The sequence below is a fragment of the Diplotaxodon limnothrissa genome, linkage group LG7 (genome assembly GCF_057381915.1).
Source record: "Diplotaxodon limnothrissa isolate DT_005_m linkage group LG7, D_limnothrissa_male_GT1.1, whole genome shotgun sequence".
NCBI lineage: Eukaryota > Metazoa > Chordata > Actinopteri > Cichliformes > Cichlidae > Diplotaxodon > Diplotaxodon limnothrissa.
In genome coordinates this window covers 28641786-28662375 of record NC_140602.1, presented here as the reverse complement: position 1 = coordinate 28662375, position 20590 = coordinate 28641786, and the positions used below count along the sequence as shown (strand labels likewise).

At 48.4% G+C, this 20590-nt stretch overlaps 1 protein-coding gene across 1 annotated transcript in view; it reads left to right on the top strand.

The window, feature by feature from the left end:
* The first annotated feature begins 708 nt into the window (after positions 1-708).
* cadps2 (Ca++-dependent secretion activator 2) overlaps positions 709-20590 on the top strand; it is a 194711-nt gene continuing 174829 nt past the window's right edge. Inside the window, exon 1 of the mRNA XM_085357839.1 lies at positions 709-1138. Within this exon, the coding sequence (XP_085213965.1) occupies positions 806-1138 (333 nt within the window). The 5' untranslated portion in view covers positions 709-805. The remainder of the gene's footprint in view (positions 1139-20590) is intronic.

Sequence of the window (20590 nt, the reverse complement as noted above, 5' to 3'; positions counted from 1 at the left end):
CCTTTGAATTGTTAGTCCAATCCAGTTTATTGGTCAGGTGGTTATATGAGTCCGTTTTGCCAATGCCCATTCCCAGCATGTTTGTCTTTCTAAAAATCCACCACCAGTTCTTGATTTTGTGTTAACCTGGAATCGGCGCTGATATCAGTTGATGAAGTCCTTTGGTCAGTTTGAAAAAGTAAGTAAGATGAAACCACCCCTATTGCAACAATGATCATAAATTTATATCACCATGTTGACAAATGACACTCAAAACAATAATCAAAAATACACATTTCACTTTTTCAAGATAGATCAGGTCGAGAGGGAAGCAGAAGCTGCAATAAATATAACAGTTATATAGAGATATTTTAAGCAGCCTAAAAGGACTGAATTGATTATAATGTATGTACAATAACACAGAGCCATAAAGACTTGCAAACTTGCAAAACAGATCATTTCTTTATTTTACACACAGCCCCTTCTTAAATCCTGTTGACTGCAGGCTATCAGCATAAGCAAAGATATAATACATAAAAAACACAAACACTGGAAATTAGTTTTGGGCACAACACATTGTGCACGCGCCAACGCATTCTTTAAAGCTGTGAAGGAACGAAGTGCACGCGGAGACCACCTCTTAACAATGAAAACTCCGCCTACCTTTGCTTTCCGCAGTAACCTGACATTCCACTGAAGTCGTGGTTCAGAGCGCGCCACCTACGCAGACGTCAAGGCCACGTCGACTAAAACAAACAAAAAGACGCTCAAAAATTGTTTCCTGACTTTTTTCTCAGTCTGAAGCAGAATTTTGACACAGTGCACTATGTTAGATTCGTCTTCTAGCGAAGACACTGGTGGGGAGTCCGACTTAGAGCCTCAGAGGAAACCGGACGCCTCTTCCTCTGCAGAGAAACGGGAAACGGGACCCCCGGGCAGCCAGCAGCTGCGCTCCGCGACACCTGGAAGCCTCGCCGGCAAAAGTACGAAAGTGAACAGCGCTACAGATGAAGAACAGGAAAAGAGGAAACGTGAGTCCATTCAGAAGGAGGAAGAGGAGAGGAAAATAAAACTGCAGATTTATGTGTTCGTCCTCCGGTGCATAGCCTACCCGTTCAACGCCAAGCAGCCCACCGACATGTCCCGTCGGCAGCAGAAGGTGAGTTATTGCTGCACACCTGTTGAGTGTCTGCTATGCAAAAACCACTGTCTACCACTGGAAATGTGTTAACTGGAAGCAATTGGTCTTACCAGTCTAAAAAGTCAACACAAACGAGAAAACTGCATCGTTTTTGTGATCACTAGAACCAACCGGTCAATTCGGTTTATATTTAATCCGCAGTTAATCGTCAATTTTAACCAAATATACCCAGAAACGACGGGACATCCTGTGAAGGTTCGCAGAATGTTACAGGGTTTTCGTAGCAGCGTTCCCAGACCGGAGCTTGGGAAAGTTCTCTTGGCATCAGGGGAGCAAAAATGACCGTACGGAGGATGTTTTACGAACTTTTACCGGACCTCCAGTTTCACCGTTCGGGTTAACGCCGTCCTCCGTCGTGGTTCTTCTTTCCTCTCACCGCATCTGCTCTGAGCAGCGGCTTCAGGTATTGCTACGCTCGGGGAGATTAGTTGTGTTAACCGGTATTACAAGTCTAACAAGATCACGATTACACGGTCATACCCTGAAAGCATACAGTGCCACAACTTGGAATATTTCACAAGTCGTTTTCAGCAGATAATCAATTCATTTCTCATCATTTTGCGGCAGGAGTTGACGCATCTGCAGGGGAGAAGCAACCTGCTAGTCTGCAAGTCATAAACTCACAAAAAAGAGAAAAGAGAGACACAAGAGAAAGAGTTTATGCTTAAACTTAAACTTTTTTTTTTTTTTTTTTTTTACAAAAATGTTGTTTTACGAGTTGCAGCTCATTAAAAGCTGTGGTTGCAAGAGATATTTTTTCTGTTAAGGCAGATTTATGAACCCATTCGTAATATATCTGCTTTACAGCACAGAATTTAAGGAAATCTGTTTGGTTGTCTATTTCTTTTTTGTAACATTGTTACAAATGCATATACATCTTACACTGTTGGTAAGCCTGTTTAGTTCCACTTAAATGGTCCTACATTTGTAAGGAAAATGACTTTTTGTGGATAGTGCAGCAGAGCTGAATAAGTTGCCTCCAGGAAAGATTTGCCTTCTCTGTCAATGCCAAACAGCTTATTCAGCTGTTAACTCTTGTTTGGTGTCCTTTATTGGACTGAATGATTGAAATCTGAAGAAACACCACATGATGGCAACTATGCTAATAACAAAAGACTACTACAGTTTTTCTCAAATGCTAAAACACATTTCACAAACGTTACCACCAGGTCCCCCAATGTCCAAACACAACACCCTTCTCTAAAGCTACATAAACACAACCACACCTTCCCACTGCAAAACTCAAACTCCCACACCAAGAGAGCAGCTCGAAGCTGTCAAAACTGTAAACACTATACACAGCATTACACACTACAGCAAAACAATTGAAAACACAATGCTCAATTTGTGAGAAGGTTCTTTGTTTCATAACTGCCAATGCATATTTTAGAAGCTATACAGTAACGGATCGTCGTAGATCTCTGCAGAGGATTAGGCATTTAGATTTGTGAGTTTCATATGAGTAGTATAAATCTATAGAAAATCCTGCATGTACGTACACTACTGTAACACAACTCAATGCAAAAACAGAATCTATTGCACACAACAGTAATCTTGAAAACATGAACAGGGTGTGAAGTTTTTTTATTTACGTTATTCACACCACACACACACCACAATCACTGTGCGGCATCATGTCGCTGAGCTGTTGCTCGCATCTCGTCCGTAATGATGGTGCGAGGTTGTCTTGCTCTCCCTCCTGGACCTTCTCCTCTCCCATGTTGGCCTTCTCCTCTTCCTCGTTGGTCGCTCCTCTTCCTCCTCTCATTTGAACTCCTCTTCCTCATTGGCCTGCTCCTCTTCTTCCAGGGCCAGCTCTTCTCCCTCCTCTGCATCAAATTCCTTTTCCCCTGACTCTGCCTTCATCCATTGTGTTTGTTTGGAACCTTCAGCATACTGTGCACTCTGAACTTGCTTTTACATGTGGGTACAGCATTAGCAACAAGTGTCTTCAATTTTGAGTCATTGTGTGTAGTGAATGACGCCAGGTGTGTTCCCTGTGTTCAAAGATTGGTGACTGTGGCAAGCATTTTGCATCACATGGGCTTTCATTTGAGGATATGAGCAGAGTTGTTTTGCAACATGTGTTTTAGCAAGGAAAAATGTGTTTAGATTTATGAGTACAGAGGGTTGTGTTTTGTGAATTGTGTCTTCATGTGACATGTGTTTATGGTACTGGAATATGGTGGCTACATTTAGTAAATGTGTTTAGACTACTGGTCATTTGGGTTACAGGATTGGCTTTTGTGTTTTAACATTTGAGAAAAACTGTAATGTGGCACTCAGATAATTGTTAATAGTTGAATGACCAATGTTGACGTCTATGATACCTGTTTAAGACTTTAATGTTGTTCAAACGAGAGCTTTACACATCTCTTGAAAATTCTCCAAAAATGTTGTTCAGAGTGATGACGATGAACTTCAGCTGTTAGTGAGGGAAGGAGTGATGAAGTTCTCCGTAAGCTCGAAGAGGCCAAGATGACACTGTTGGTATCAATATTTAACACACTTAGATATTTTTAGTATTGAATAACTATTCAACTATATCAAACTATTGTTTTGTATTTCTTTTTTTCATTAAAAATAAATTAAAATTAGGATAAGAAATCTATTTTAGCTTCTGTGATGTTATGGGCCTCGCTCTGTTAGTGCCTTTACAACATTAGAGAATGTGGGACTTGTTGGTTGACTTATACTAGATCTCCGTGAGGGCTCTGTACACTGGTGCACACTTTCCTGCATGTTTCTCACACAGCACGCTGGTGTTCTCGGTTGGCTTTTGCTATTGGTTGCGACTGGTTTGCAAACTATGAATTGGCACACTACCACTAGGATGTACTAGTGTAACTAGGTTGATTGTACTAAGAGTATGACACATTCAAGGAGCTAGTAGCCAGCTCAAATCATTTTAGCCAAACACACAGCTCTAGATTGGATTGCAGGATGCAGGACGATTCAGCTGATTATGTGAATAGTTTCCTTCTGTTTGTCCACATCAGAATCACATGAATGTATTTGTGAAGAGCTGGAGTGCAGCCCAATGTTTTGACATTTCAGCATACACATCTGAGTATCATACATTGTCGAAAAATTCTACCACATATGTAGGAGTCGTCAGTTCATTGCACAGTAGAGCTGGGCGATAGAACGATAACGATATGTATCGCGATATAACTTTTACTCGATAGAGAAATTCAACTATCGCGATAGACCTCACTGCTCTTGTCCTCTTTAAAAAAAGAAAAAAAGAACAGACAATCCAAATTAAGTAGCGCAGAGCCGAACCAATCACAGCCGCAGCGTCACGTCACGTGACTTGATACGTACAACACAAGTGCCAAGCCGCACATGTGTATTTGTTTGGGAAGCAGCCAGCCACCGTACCGCCCGGGTAATGGAGGAAATGAGTGTGCTGACTAGAAAAATCAACCGAGCGTGACCGAAGAGAAAACAGATGATGGTTCCAAGGCCGGAGAGATTGTCGAACGGAAGAGCCATAGAAGTTCCGTAGGGTGAAGGTATTTCGGCTATTTCAAGTCTGACAAAAAACAGAGTAGCGTTCATTGTAAATTGTGCCGAAAGCAAGTCTGGAAATACAATAAACTGGTGCATGCGCTACGTCCACACGTACCCGGGTATTTTTGAAAACGCAGATTTTTCTATGCGTTTGCACCTTTCGTCCACACGTAAACGGCGTTTTTGGTCACTGAAAACGAAGATTTTTAAAAACTCCGTTTTTGCATTTATGTGTGGACTAGGAAAACTGAGAAAACGCAGCGTCAAAGGTGTGCACATTTTTTGACGTCACACTGTGCGCCACGTTATTGTTTCGGTGAAATGAATTTCTACAATACTGTTACTGTTAATTCTACTCTCTGCAGTGTTTAAATGCTTACATATTGTAACGTTCACAAGAACCAGACGGTTGGGGTCTCAGTTTGTCCGTTTATTCGGCACATAAGCCAGCGGGTTGTTAACTCAGGGGGAAGCGCTCTCGAACTACACCTCTCTTCAGCCTGGCACACACACAGAACAACCAGGTCCCCCCACCCCTTCCTGTACACCACCCTCACTACTTCCTGCAGCCCAACCAAACATGAATCTTAAAGGAACAACAACAGTGTGCAGAGAAAACCAACATGTCACTGTCCAGTAACACTTAACCATCGTTACACTGCCCCCCCAGCAATAAGTTCCTCGTCCCCGAGGGAACGACACAGTCTCTGAGGCGGGGCGGTAGCCTACGTTCCCTCCTTGACCTCCTGAGCCCCTGAGGAGGACGCGGAGCTTCGGGGCTTTGGGGTGAAGAGTCCGGGGGGGGGGAACGCAGCCCCGGTCGGGGGCCCCTCTGAGCAGGGTCATGGACGCTCTGTACACGTCCCTCTGGAAAGGAGGGGAGGGACTGTCCTCTGTAGGGGGCCATCCGGTCTCTGTGCAGCGCTACTATCCTCCCCCTAGGAGGCAACTGCACCCTGTAAACAACCTCCCCCACTCGCTCTAGGACGCTGCAAGGCCCCACCCAGCTGCTATCCAGTTTAGGACACCGTCCCTTCTTCCTCTTTGGGCTGTAGACCCACACCAGCTCCCCAGCACGGAAGTGCCTCCCTTTAGTGGTGATGTCGTAATTCCTCTTTTGGCGCAGGCCTGCCTTCGCCAGCTGCTCTCGGGCGTAGGAATGTGCAGAATCCAGCCGGTCCTGCAGCTTCCTTGCGTAGTCCCGGCCCGGTGGTGCCTCTGGCGCGTCCGGGGGTTTCCCAAAAGCCAACTCTGCAGGAGTTCTCAGCTCTCTCCCTAACATGAGCAGGGCAGGCGTACATTGGGTGGAGTCCTGCACTGCCGACCTGTAGGCCATGAGGGTAAGGGGAAGATGGTAATCCCAGTCCCGTTGGTGTTCTGAGGTAAGGATGGCTAGCTGCTGGGCCAGCGTCCTGTTAAACCTTTCCACCAGCCCATCGCTTTGGGGGTGAAGTGGGGTGGTGCGGGTTTTCTTAGTCCCAAGGCGTTCACACATGGCAGCAAATACCTTGGACTCAAAGTTACGCCCCTGGTCACTGTGGAGGGTCTCTGCTGTTCCAAAGCGGCTGAACATCCCCTCCACTAATACATCAGCGACCGTCTCAGCCTCCTGATCTGGGATGGCGTATGCTTCTGGCCACTTGGTAAAATAGTCCATGGCCACAAGAACATAGCGGTTTCCTCTGTCTGTGCGAGGAAATGGGCCCATGACGTCCACAGCTACTCGCTCCATTGGGGCTCCTGCTGGTTGCTGCTGAAGCTGAGCCCGGGACTGGTCTTGTGGCCCTTTGTGTGAGGAACATGCATCACAGCTGCGGCAAAAGTCCTCCACATCCCTCCGCTGTTGACCCCAGTAATAGCCCTGGCGGAGGCGGCGAAGAGTCTTGGAGACCCCAAAGTGGCCAGAGCCAGTGCTCCCATGGCAGGCTCCCAGCACAGCTGACCTCAGCGACCTTGGCACCACAACCTGCCACCTCTCCTCCCCCGTGGCAGGATCCTTCCAGGCACGCTCCAACACCCCCTCCTTCAGCCTGAGAGCTGCAAACTTGGCCCACAGCCCCCTGGTACAGATGGAAAACCCAGTGACCTCATCCCAAAGGGGTTGCTCCCCCTTCTCCAGCCACTGCAGGACCGGCAGCAGGTCTGTGTCTTGTTCCTGCCGTGCCCTCCACTCCGCTGCATCCACCACCAGAAGAACCCTGCAGGCGAGCTGTGCTGCTCCGTCTATTGTCGTGAGTTCCCGCTCTATTTCCTCTCGCTTCTCACAGTAACGGCAGCCAGCTGCAGCACATGGGCGGCGAGAGAGGGCGTCTGCGTTAGAATGGTGCGTCCCTGCTCTGTGCTCCACGGTGAAATTGAAGGCTTGGAGCTCCTCCAGCCAGCGAGCCACCTGTCCCTCTGGCTCCCTGAAAGACATCAGCCACTGAAGGGCAGCATGATCAGTTCTGACAACAAATGCTGTGCCGCACAGGTAGTATTTAAAGTGTCTCACCCCCGCCACCACAGCCAACAGCTCTCGTCGTGTGACACAGTAGCGCCGCTCGCTCCTGTTCAGGACCCGGCTGAAGTACGCCACCACCTTCTCCCCTTCCGGTCCAACCTGCGACAACACCGCTCCCAGCCCCACATTACTTGCGTCAGTGTCCAGGACAAAAGGCAGGGCGGGGTCAGGGGGGGCAAGGACTGGGGACTCTGTCAGCGATCTGCGGAGGGTGTCGAACGCCTGCTGACAGTCCTGGGTCCAGATGAAGTCACGGTCCTTCTGCAGCAGGTGGAAGAGTGGTGCGGCTATGGAGGAAAAGCCCTTCACAAACCTCCTGTAATAAGACGCCAGTCCTAGGAAGCTTTTGAGCTGTTTCTGGTCTGCTGGTGTGGGCCACTCGGTAATGGTGTGAATTTTTTCCTCCAAAGTGCTGATGCCCTCACGACCCAGCTTGTGGCCCAGAAACTCCACCTCCCTCCTCATGAAGTGGCACTTGTCGGGATGCAGCTTCAGGCCTGCAGCCGCCACCCTCTCCAACACTTGTCTCAGGGCATCCAGGGCAGCATCAAAGGAGCTCCCGTGCACTAGAAGATCATCCAGGTAAACCAGACACCGTTGCCGTGGGACGCCAGCCAGCACACTGTCCATGAGCCTCTCGAAGGTCGCAGGAGCGTTGCAAAGGCCAAAACTCAGGACTTTGAACTGCCATAGTCCCCTGTTAGTGCAGAAGGCTGTCTTCGGTCTGGATTCCGGGGACAGTGGCACCTGCCAGTAGCCACTCCGCAGGTCCAGGGTGGAAAACCAGGAGGACCCGGCTACTAAGTCGAGGGACTCATCAATCCTGGGAAGGGGGTAAGAGTCTTTCTTCGTCACTTTGTTGAGTGGTCTGTAGTCCACACAGAAACGCATCCTAGGACTTTTTTTCTTAGGCACCATCACCACCGCGGAGGCCCACGGGCTATCAGATGGTTCTATGATGCCCGCCTTCATCATTTCACACAGCTCCCTGTCTGCAGCCTCCTGATGAGCCAGGGGCAGGCGGCGGGGGCGCACTTTAATAGGCTGGGCATCCCCGGTCTCAATGACGTGCTCTACCAAGTGTGTCAAGCCAACATCACTTTCTTTCAGGGCAAAAATGTCACTAAACTCTTTTAGTACCTGCCATAGACTCTCTTGCTGCTGTGGAGTCAGCCCCTCACAGTTCTTTGACCAGATACTCCTCACTGCTGAGAGCCTCTCCTCCTCCTCCTCCTCCGCTCGCTGTTCTGCTGGCGGGTCTGCAGGGGTCTCTGCGGTGGAGGTGGACGCCGCGGCAGATGCTGTGCAGACCGGGGGAGGAATAAGCGGCACCTTCTTCCCATCAGGGAGTACGAGGAGGCCTTTGCCTAAGTCCAGTACACCACCAATGGCTCGTAAAAAATCCAGCCCAAGGATGCAGGCGTCCTGCACGTCAGCCACCCAGGCAGCATAAGACACACCGAGGTCCCCCACCTTGAACTGGAACACTCCCTTCCCTCTCATTGGGGCCAGATCACCGGTCACAGTCTTAAGTTGCACGTTAGTCGGTTGTACAGCAGCTCCGGTTGGGACAATATCGGGTCGGACCAGCGTTGCATTGGATCCCGTGTCCAGCAGGGCCGTACAGGACACCCCCGCAATCGTCACTGGAACATGGCAAAAGCCGCCAACCTGGGTCCAGCCCACAGTGATGGCCGCACCGGGTGGAGGTGGCGGTGGTGTGGGGATGTCGTTCTCCCAGGCCCGTGTACTCCCGCCTACACGGGCCCGTGGGCGTTTCCCTGAACCGCTGCAAGCTTGGGGCACTGCCTGATGAGGTGTCCGACTTGTCCACATCCCCAGCAGCTCTGAGGTCGGCGGTGTGGGCCAGCCCGAGGGGAAGGCGACTGCAGCGAAGCTGTCTGCACCAAACTGCACAGGCCCGCTGGCGTCTCCATCTGTTCCACAGGTGCTGACACAGCCCTCACCACGTGTGCGTCGTCAGCGCCCCCAGAGGATCCTGCAAGCATCTCCCTCTCCAACGCTAGCTCCAGGGCTGCACTGAGTGTGGCCGGCCGAGCAAGCTGAGTTTGCATGCGGAGCTCTTTAGGGCTCAGGGCCTGCAGGAACTGGTCCCGAGCTAACTCCGCCTGCACTGATGGTGGCATGCTGTCATACGCCCTCCGGCAAAGGCACTCGACTTCATGGGCCAAAATGCGGAGGGGCTCACCTGGCAATCTGCGTCTGTTGTGGAACTCCGACCTCAGCAGCACTGGTTGGTTATACTGCCCGAAGCGCCTCTGAAGTGCTCCGACCAGAGCATTATAATCTCCCCTCTGCTCCTCGGTCAGCAGCAGCAGGCATGCAGCTGCATCCTCACACAGGCACAAAGCCAATTGGAGAGCTTTATGTTCCTCAGACCAGCCAGCTGCAACAGCTAACAGCTCGAACTGTGCGATAAACACTTCCCATGGCGTCTTGCCGCTGAACTTAGGCGTTTTTATATTCGCTGCAGCTTGCTGGGCGCCGCCATGTTTGTTTACATCACGTGACGGCGCGCCAAGCGAGGTCGACTCCTTCCCGCCGGAATCGCGGCCGCTGTGCGAACAGTTCCCGAGCCTAGTCAAACCTGGAGAAAATCCAGCCTCGGCAGACAGCCGCAGCGCCGTTTCCCTCACTCCATGGGCGGGCGAGCGCGGACGAACCTCCCTCTCCTCCGTCTCCTTCTTAATCCTGCCCGGCAACATCCTCGTCTCGTAACGGCAAGCGTCGCCGGCAACAGGGTCTCGGGCGTTCTGGGGTTCTTTTTTCTTTCTTCACTTCTGACACCAATGTAACGTTCACAAGAACCAGACGGTTGGGGTCTCAGTTTGTCCGTTTATTCGGCACATAAGCCAGCGGGTTGTTAACTCAGGGGGAAGCGCTCTCGAACTACACCTCTCTTCAGCCTGGCACACACACAGAACAACCAGGTCCCCCCACCCCTTCCTGTACACCACCCTCACTACTTCCTGCAGCCCAACCAAACATGAATCTTAAAGGAACAACAACAGTGTGCAGAGAAAACCAACATGTCACTGTCCAGTAACACTTAACCATCGTTACAATATACACACAGTTACTGTCCCTCCACACATACGACTCGGTTCTGCTTCTATGCCCCAGCTTTGTTTACTTTTTCCCACCGAGGCTTCTAGACTTCTGATTGGCCAACATTTCTGCACGGTTAGGAATCTAGTGCCACCTGCTGCTTTGGCATGTTCATAGCAGCGTTTTCCTTCATTTCTGCCTTTATGTGTGGACGGGATTATTTTTTAAAACGAAAACGGAAAATCTCCGTTTTCAAAAATACCCGTGTACGTGTGGACGTAGCCTCAGTCTCTGACTGGAAGCGCTAATTCGTCATTCGGCTTTTGTCAGACTAAAGTAACTGTTAAAACTGTTTGAAAAGCTCAGCTATACAACAAGGAGAGATTGAGAAATTCTCAGTTTATTTGATATTGACAAAAGTTAGTCAGTTTTGTCTGTTCTTCTGTAAAACAAACTAAGATTTATTTTTAGAATTAATATTTTGTTTCTAAGTGGAATTGACAATTTAGTCTGTTTCGTTTGTTCTATTTTGAAACTTAAACGCTTTAGCGGCTGCCTTTTGTGTAGTTTGCAATATTTGCCTTTATTTATCTGAAAAAGTCTCATGTTCCTTAAGTACATCTACCCTGTTGAACTTATTATGGGAAATAAATATTTAAATAAAAACAAGCTGCTGATTATTTCACATTTTACTTGTGAGCAACGGCACATTTAAATCTTACAAATATAGTTATTTGGCTTATATCGTGATAGATATCGTTATCGCCTGAAATGAAAAAAACATATCGTGATATGAAAAAATCTTATATCGCCCAGCTCTATTGCACAGACGACAAAAGCTAAGCAAATAATGTTTATTTAAACATAAGCACATTTTTCTTTTTACTGATTATTGGTTAAGGTTAGGGATAGGGTTATGGCTCATCTCACAATGTATGGATAGCCATACGTAAGTGGTTACACCTGATGTTCAGCAGCGGCTTCCTGCACCTTAATGGTGGGCATAAATACATGTTGCAGCAGTGTGAAAAGCAAACAGTGTGGAGGATCTTTCCACAGTGTTTAGACAAAGGAAGCCAACATCTGGTTCAGTAAATCAATAAATGTTCTCATGACAAACTCATCAGCACGGTGGCACGGTGGTTAGCACTGTTGCCGCACAGCAAGAAGGTCCTGAGTTCAATTCCAACATCAGGCCGGGCTCTTTCTGTGTGGAGTTTGCATGTTCTCCCCGTGTTTGCGTGGGTTCTCTCCGGGTACTCCGGCTTCCTCCCACCGTCCAAAGACATGCAGCTTGAGGGGATAGGTTAATTGGAAAATCCAAATTGCCATTAGGTGTGAATATGCGAGTGAATGTGAGCGCGAATGGTTGTCTGTCCCTGTGTGTTGGCCCTGCAACAGACTGGCGACCTGTCCAGGGTGTACCCCGCCTCTCGCCCTATGACAACTGGGATAGGCTCCAGCGCCCCCCGCGACCCTGAAAAGGATAAGCGGAAGCGAATGGATGGATGGATGACAAACTCATTAAGTGGATCAGGCTCTTGTACCAAGAGCAGTTGTGAATCTAGTGTTTTGGGTCCTTTACAATTCACAAAGAGCCTCTCCAATCAGCATTTATTATGTTATAGATAATTTAATCATACAAGATAAGTCTAGTTAAATGACAGAACATTAATCTGGAAATGGGAGAGATTATATTTATTTACATAACAATGTCAAAGATCAAGCTGAGCGGTTATAAAGTTGGCTTCTTTGTAGTTTCAAACAAGAATAATACTTTCTGCATCTGTGAGTCAGCTAGAGGCTACTCTGGTCCGAGTCGCATGAATTTCATCAGCGCGAGTAGTCCTACATACGTCCATGTTGTTGTCTGTTTTTATGACCTTGTGGGTTTGTCAACAAGGTCTAGTGATGGGCAAAGCAAGACTTTGTGAATCACTGAAGCATGTTTGTGCCGGAATTGTATCGAGGCTTCGAACTCATCTCCACCACGACACCTTTGGCCAATTTGGGTATCCCTACATCTTGATAATGCTATTCTGTGAAACAATGACACAGACAAGCCCAGCACAATTACAAATGAACTACTTACTATACCAGACTGTCAAAAACTGTGATCAACACGTTTTGGAGAAATCCCCACACAAAGACTGCATCCTGTGATTGTGCTGATCAGTATGCTTCAGCAAAACTCTCAAACTGTTAATATTCGTGTTGGTCACAGTAAATCAATTTATAAAGTAAAACATTCTTAGAAAAGACAGCCAAGATGTCTGTGAAGGTTCTCAGTCATCCAGGTCATCGTAGTCAAAGGAACTTGCAAAGAAAAGCGTCTGGACTTCTTTAAGTTGCTTGAAGACGTTTCACCTCTCATCCGAGAAGCTTCTTCAGTTCTAAGGTCAAATGGTGGAGAGTCCCAGATATAAACCCAGTGGGAGTATCCCCCCCACAGAGGGACAAAAGGACCCCTGATGATCCTCTAATCGCCTGAGCCAAGGTGTGAAACTGGGCGTGGGTCCCAATCAGCCAGAGTTTCGGGTGAGCTCATTGTGAAACCTGGCCCCACCTTATCATGCGAATTCCTGAGGTCAGATGGCCCAGGATGTGAGTGGGCGTTAAGGCGTCTGGGAAGGGATCTCAAAACTGGATTATAGATGGCAGAGAGTTGGTGTCGTAAACCCCCGCCTCTGTTCAAAGATGGTCGCTCACAGTGGACATAGATGGCTTCTTTCACTCCTCTTTCAAACCATCTGTCCTCTCTGTCCAAAATGTGAACATTGGCATCCTCGAAAGAGTGACCTTTATCCTTAAGATGCAGATGGACTGCTGAGTCTTGTCCTGTGGAGGTGGCTCTTCTATGTTGTGCAATGCGCTTGTGAAGTGGCTGTTTGGTCTCTCCAATGTAGAGGTCTGAGCATTCCTCGCTGCACTGTACAGCATACACCACATTGTTAAGTTTGTGTTTTGGCGTTTTGTCTTTCGGGTGAACCAGTTTTTGTCTGAGCGTGTTGCTGGGTCTGAAATACACCGGGATGTCATGCTTGGAGAAAACTCTCCTGAGTTTCTCTGATACACCGGCTACATAGGGGATGACAATGTTGTTGCGTCTGTCCTTCTTATCCTCCCTCGCTGGTGTCTGGTCTTCTTTTCTGTGCCTCTTTGCTGACTTTAAGAACGCCCATTTAGGATAGCCGCACGTTTTGAGTGCTTCCTTTACATGTGTGTGTTCCTTCTTTTTTCCTTCAGGCTTAGAGGGAACATGTTCTGCCCGGTGGTGTAGGGTCCTGATTACTCCAAGTTTGTGTTCCAGAGGGTGATGGGAGTCAAACAGGAGGTACTGGTCCGTGTGTGTGGGCTTCCGGTAAACTTTGATGTTGAGTTTGCCATTCTCTTCAATGTGCACGGCGCAGTCCAGGAAAGGCAAACAGTCGTCCTTTGTGTCTTCCCTGGTGAACTTGATGTTTTTATCCACAGCGTTAATGTGCGCAGTGAAGGATTCCACTTCTTGTGTCTTGATTTTGACCCAGGTGTCGTCCACATATCTGTACCAGTGGCTGGGTACTCTTCCTTTGAAAGAGCCAAGAGCCTTCCTTTCCACTTCCTCCATGTAAAGGTTGGCTACAATAGGTGACACGGGGGAGCCTATGGCACAGCCATGTTTTTGTCTGTAAAAGCCTTCGTTGTACTTGAAATATGTAGTGGTGAGGCAGAGGTCTAACAGTGTGCAAATCTGATCAGGTGTGAAGTTGGTCCTGTCCTCCAAGGAGCTGTCTTCTTGTAGTCGTTTTCTGACAGTCTCCACGGCCTCCGTGGTGGGTATGCAAGTGAAAAGAGAGACTACATCAAAGGACACCATGGTTTCATCTGGATCCAGGGTAAGTTTCTGGACCTTGTCAGTGAAGTCGGTGGAGTTCTTGATGTGGTGTGGGGTCAAATCAAATCAAATCAAATCACTTTTATTGTCACATCACATGTGCAGGCACACTGGCACAGCACATGCGAGTGAAATTCTTGTGTGCGAGCCCCACAAGCTACAGAGATGTGCAAACACAACAACACAAACGAGCAAAATACAAGAATGGCCAACCTGAAACTAATAAATATATGTACAATATATAATAGTGTATGCATTTCTGGATGTGTATACTAAATATTTTCCTACGTGTGTGTGTGTGTGTGTGTGTGTGTGTGTGTGTGTGTGTGTGTGTGTGTGTATTAGGGCTGCCACAAACGATTATTTTGATAGTCGACTAGTCACCGATTATTTTTGCGATTAGTCGACTAATCAGATCATCATCCATTGGACGTACAGCGTACAGCTTATTGCACCAGCAGCATCTGGTCTTATATAACTATCATTAGCTTACAGCTTGAAGTGTTTGTGCTAACTAAAAATAAAGACAAGATGGTAGTTTATTAATTTTTAATGAAATTTGCAGATTGTTTCGGTGAAGTTTAATAAACTCCTTGCTTTCTAAAATATAACAGGACACCGGAGTATATTATCCAGCGTCTCAAACTTCTGATGATCAGCTGTCTGCTTGAAGTTTATTTAGCTGTGCAAAAACTATAACTTTAATCTTAGCCAAACCGATTTACTCAGGAACAAATAAAATACTAAAGAAAGCCAAACAATAACATTTTAAGTTATCTAAGTGACTTATATATCATGTTTAACCTGAGTAGCGAAAGACAGTGGTGGGTTTGAAAACGATTTGCCGGGAGTCCGGTGTTCTCACGGCTCTAGTTAGCCTTGCCCCCGCCTAGCTAACGAGCTAGTGGGTAACAGACGTCTCCGAAAACGTCGGAGAGCTTTTGAAAATATGTGGTGTCTTGATAAACTGAGCAGATATTTGAGGTTTCCACAGCTACATTCTCGCCTGAAAATATGTTAAACGTTTATTTTGTGACCCAGAAAGAATAATAAGAGTAAAGTTAAAACTAACTAGCTGCCGCCATTGTTGACAACTGCGCTGGGCTGCGCTATGAATTCTGGGACACAGCTTCTTCTTCTTCGGGGTTTAACGGCAGCTGGCATCCTTGTACATGCAGTGCTGCCATCTTCTGTTTCAGTCCGTTATTACACCCTTAAATCCTACTACTCATTCCTGCGTCCTTTGTGATCTTACAAAGCTTCAAACGATGCGTCGACTATTAAATTAGTCGTCGACGATTTTAATAGTCGACATAATCGTGACTAGTCGACTAATCGTGGCAGCCCTAGTGTGTATACACATTTTTACAAATTAAATAGTAAAAAAAAATAAAAATAAATAAATAAAATAAAATAAAATATATAAAATATACAGAGTTGAATATGTGCAAAACAAGTGGCATTTATATACAGTGTGGAGTGCATAATGTTGAAGTTCCAGTAGTGAAGCTGAGGTGTCTATGACGTGTTCAGCAGTCTGATGGCCGGGTGGAAGAAGCTGTCTCTCAGTCTGCTGGTACGGGACCGGATGCTGCAGAACCTCCTTCCTGATGGAAGCAGTCTGAACAGTTTATGGCTGGGGTGACTGGAGTCCTTGATGATCCTCCCCGCTTTCCTCAGGCAGCGCTTCCTGTAGATGTCTTGGAGGGAGGGAAGCTCACCTCCAATTATCCGTTCAGAGCACCGCACTACTCGCTGGAGAGCTTTGCAGTTGTAGGCGGTGCTGTTGCCATACCAGGTGGTGATGCATCCAGTGAGGATGCTCTCAATGGCACAGTGATAGAAGGTCCTGAGGATGCGGGGGCTCATGCCGAATCTTTTCAGTCTCCTGAGAAAGAAGAGGCGCTGCTGCGCCTTCTTCACTGTTTTGTTTGTGTGTACTGACCACGTAAGATCCTCAGCCAGATGTACACCAAGGAACCGGAAGCTGCTCACTCTCTCCACAGCAGCGCCGTTGATGGTGATAGGGGTGTGTACTTCTCTGCACCTCCGGAAGTCCACTATCAACTCCTTTGTCTTTGCGACGTTGAGGGTGAGATGGTTGTCTTGACACCAGTGGGTCAGGGCGCTGACCTCCTCCCTGTAAGCCGTCTCATCACCGTTGGTGATAAGACCCACCACTGTAGTGTCGTCCGCAAACTTCACAATGATGTTGGAGCTGTTAGTGGCTGTGCAGTCGTAGGTGTAGAGTGAGTACAGGAGAGGGCTCAGTACACACCCCTGTGGAGCACCAGTGTTCAGTGTGATGGGGGATGAGGTGATGCTGCCCAGTCTGACCACCTGGCGTCTGTCAGACAGGAAGCTAAGGATCCAGCTGCAGAGGGAGCTGCTCAGTCCTAGATCCTGCAGTTTCCTGTCCAGCTTCGAGGGAACGATGGTATTGAATGCTGAGCTGTAATCTACAAACAGCATTCTCACATACGTGTCTCTCTTCTCCAGGTGTGACAGGGCAGTGTGTAGTGTCAGGGCTATGGCATCATCAGTGGACCTGTTGTGGCGGTATGCAAACTGTAGAGGGTCCAGTGAGTCGGGTAGTGCAGAGCAGATGAAGTCCCTGACCAGCTTCTCGAAGCATTTGCTTACGATGTGGGTCAGGGCTACAGGTCGCCAGTCGTTCAATGAGGAGATGGTGGAGGATTTGGGTACAGGGACGATGGTGGCCATTTTGAAGCAGGCTGGGACAACAGACAGAGAGAGGGAAAGGTTGAAGATGTGTGTGTGAACACTCCAGCCAGCTGAGCCGCGCATGACTTCAGAATCAGAATCAGAATCAGAATACTTTATTGATCCCTGGGGGAAATTATTTTTTTGTTACAGTGCTCCATTTTAAACCAACATTAAGACAAGACAGACAATATGCTAACTAAGAATAGTACAATATATACATATATATACATACATACATACATAAGTCACTTATAAATAAATATTTGGAAAAGAAACATGTGTAGCTGTAGCAGCAAACAGTGTGTTAAGTGGATGCGTTGTACAGGGAGATGGCCACAGGCAGGAATGATTTCCTGTGTCGTTCAGTGGTGCTTTTCGGTAATCTCAGTCTCTCACTGAACGAGCTCCTGTGACTGACCAACATGTCATGGAGTGGGTGGGAGGTGTTATCCAACATTGTCTTTATCTTGGACAGCATCCGCCTCTCCGACACCACCTTGAGGGAGTCCAGCTCCATCCCCACAACATTGCTGGCCTTACGGATTAGTTTATTAAGTCTGTTGGCATCTGCGACCCTCAGCCTGCTCCCCCAGCATGCAACAGCATATAGGATCGCACTGGCCACCACAGACTCATAGAAAATCCTCAGCATTTTCTGGCAGATGTTGAAGGACCTCAGTCGCCTCAAAAAATAGAGACGACTCTGGCCCTTCCTGTAAAGTGCTGTGGTGTTTTTAGCCCAGTCCAGTTTATTGTCAATGTGAACTCCAAGGTATTTATAGTCCTCCACAATGTCAACACTGACCCCCTGGATTGAAACAGGGGTCAAGTGTTTCCTGGTCTTCCTGAAGTCCACGATCAGTTCCTTGGTCTTTGCCACGTTGAGCTGCAGATGATTCTGCTCACACCACGTGACAAAGGAGTCGACCACAGCCCGGTACTCTGTCTCATCATCCCTGCTGATGCATCCAACCACCGCAGAGTCATCAGAAAACTTCTGAAGATGGCATGTCTCTGTGCAGTGGCTGAAGTCTGTGGTGTAGAGGGTGAAGAGGAAGGGGGAGAGGACAGTCCCCTGTGGTGCCCCTGTGTTGCTAATCACCTTGTCAGACACACACTGTGGGAGACGTACATATTGTGGTCTTCCTGTCAGGTAATCAACAATCCAGGACACCAGAGAAGCATCCACCTGCATCGCTGCTAACTTATCACCCAGGAGGGTCGGCCTGATGGTGTTGAAAGCACTGGAAAAGTCAAAAAACATGACCCTCACAGTGCTCGCCGGCTGGTCCAGATGGGTGTAGACACGATTGAGCAGGTAGATGATGGCGTCCTCTGTTCCGAGACGAGGCTGATAAGCGAACTGAAGGGGATCCAGATGTGGTCTTACTATGGGTCGCAGCTGGTCCAGGATGAGCCTTTCCAGGGTCTTCATGATGTGGGAGGTCAGTGCCACGGGCCTATAATCCTGGGGGCCACTGGGACGAGGCGTCTTTGGTACAGGGACGAGGCATGATGTCTTCCACATCACCGGGACCCTCTGCAGACTCAGACTCAGCATAAACAGTTTATGAAAGACTCCACACAGCTGGGGGGCACAGGCCTTGAGGACAAGGGGACTCACTCCGTCTGGTCCAGCAGACTTGCCTGAGTGAAGTCTCCTCATTTGCATCTCAACCTGGTATTGAGTGAAGGTGATGGGTGGGGGAGGGGTGTCAGGAATCTCACAGGAGGCAACATGTGAAGAGAGAGGCTGGCACAGTGGTGTGGCTCTGGATTCCAGGCTGACTGCAGGTGAGGTTGTGGGGGTAGGAGCAGACACTGTGGTGTCGAATCTATTGAAAAACAGATTCAACTCGTCGGCTCTATTCTCACCTCCCTCAGCTCCCCTGCTGTTGGTTGGCCTGAATCCAGTGATGGTCTTCATGCCCCTCCACACCTCTCTCATGCTGTTCTGCTGGAGTTTCCACTCCAGCTTCCTCCTGTAATTGTCCTTAGCCTCTCTGATCTTGTCCTTTAGTAACACCTGGACCTTCCTCACCTCCTCTTTGTTGCCCCCTCTGAAAGCCCTCTTCTTGTTGTTGAGGAGGGCTTTGATGTCCTTAGTCACCCACGGCTTGTTATTTGGGTAACAATGAACAGTCTGAGCTGGAACAATGGAGTCGGTGCAGAAAGTTATGTAGTCTGTGATACACTCAGTAAGCCCATTGATGTCCTCGGCGTGAGGCTCACAGAGTGTTTCCCAGTCGGTCACCTCGAAACAGCCCTGTAGTTCCGCTATTGCCTCCTCTGACCACCTCCTAACAGTCCTGGTGGTCACAGGTTCCCTCCTCACAATTGGCACATAGCGGGGGGTGAGGTGAATCAGGTTATGATCTGACCTACCAAGTGGGGGGAGGGAGGAGGAGCTGTATGCATCCTTGACGTTAGCATACAGTAAGTCTAAAGTTTTCTCTCCCCTGGTGGGACAGTCCACATATTGTTTGAATGTTGGTGTATTGTCCAGTGATACATGGTTGAAGTCACCCGAGATCACAATAAAGGCACTCGGGTGCTGAGTCTGTAGCCGAGCTATGGCAGAGTGGATAGTGTCACATGCAGCTGTGGGGTTAGCAGAGGGGGGAACATAAACAGCCACCAAGATGACGTGAGAGAATTCCCTGGGTAAATAATACGGCCTGAGTCCAACAGCACACAGTTCAGTGTCCGGGCAACAAATCCTTTCTTTGATTGTTATGTTGGCAGGGTTACACCACCGGTTGTTAACTAAAACAGCAAGCCCACCTCCTTTACGCTTACCGCTAGCGATGCTGTCCCTGTCCGCCCGAACAGTGTGGAAGCCTTCCACGGAAGCATTCTCATCGGGAATGACCTGGTGCAGCCATGATTCGGTGAAACACATCAGGCTACACTCTCGGTATTCCCTCTGACTCCGTACCAGTGCTGAGAGCTCGTCGATTTTACTTGCCAACGATCGCACATTTCCCATCACGATAGACGGCAGACACGGTTTAAACCTCCTCCTCGCTTCGAGCCTCCGCTGTCTCACCGTCACCTTTTTTCTTCTCTTCTGTCCTTGACCTCTGCATCCCCGATGTGTTTTCCTCCAAATTTCAGCTGGTACTTCTGCGGGCACTTCTGCGGGCCTGGCCAGCGAGCCGGCCGGCATCAGGGCGATCAGCTGATCTCTGGAGTAAACAGTCCGTGCGTGTAGGAGATGTGCCGCGGTCCCGTTCCATGATAAAAGTAACAGTTCCACGGCCACCAGAAGAACAAAAACTCTCTCAATCCACATGATTGAGTAAGAGATAGAAAACGGAGGAAAATACAAGTCAGAAAAAAAAAAGAATACGTAAGAAAAAAGAGCTAAACTAAGAGAAAAGCAGGAGCGACTGTAACAGGCTGCACGCTGGTTGGCGCATGCGCACTCTGAGGACGCGGCCGGGAATCCCGTCCGGACAAGTAGCTTTGCGCGCGTTCACCTTCCTGAAGCACTTCCGCACATCCTCCTCAGACACAGTGTGCGCACTGACGTCATCCGCGGTGCGCACACTGTCCGGTCTCATGGTGTTCGCTGCGTCGAATCTAGCGTAGAATACGTTTAGATCCTCACACAGAGAGGCCGTGGTCTGCGGTGAGAGGCCGTGGTCTGCGGGGTGTTCCCCACGAGAGGCGCAAGGATGGTAGCAAGGTGTTTAGCAATGTTGTAAGTGGCTGAGTTTAT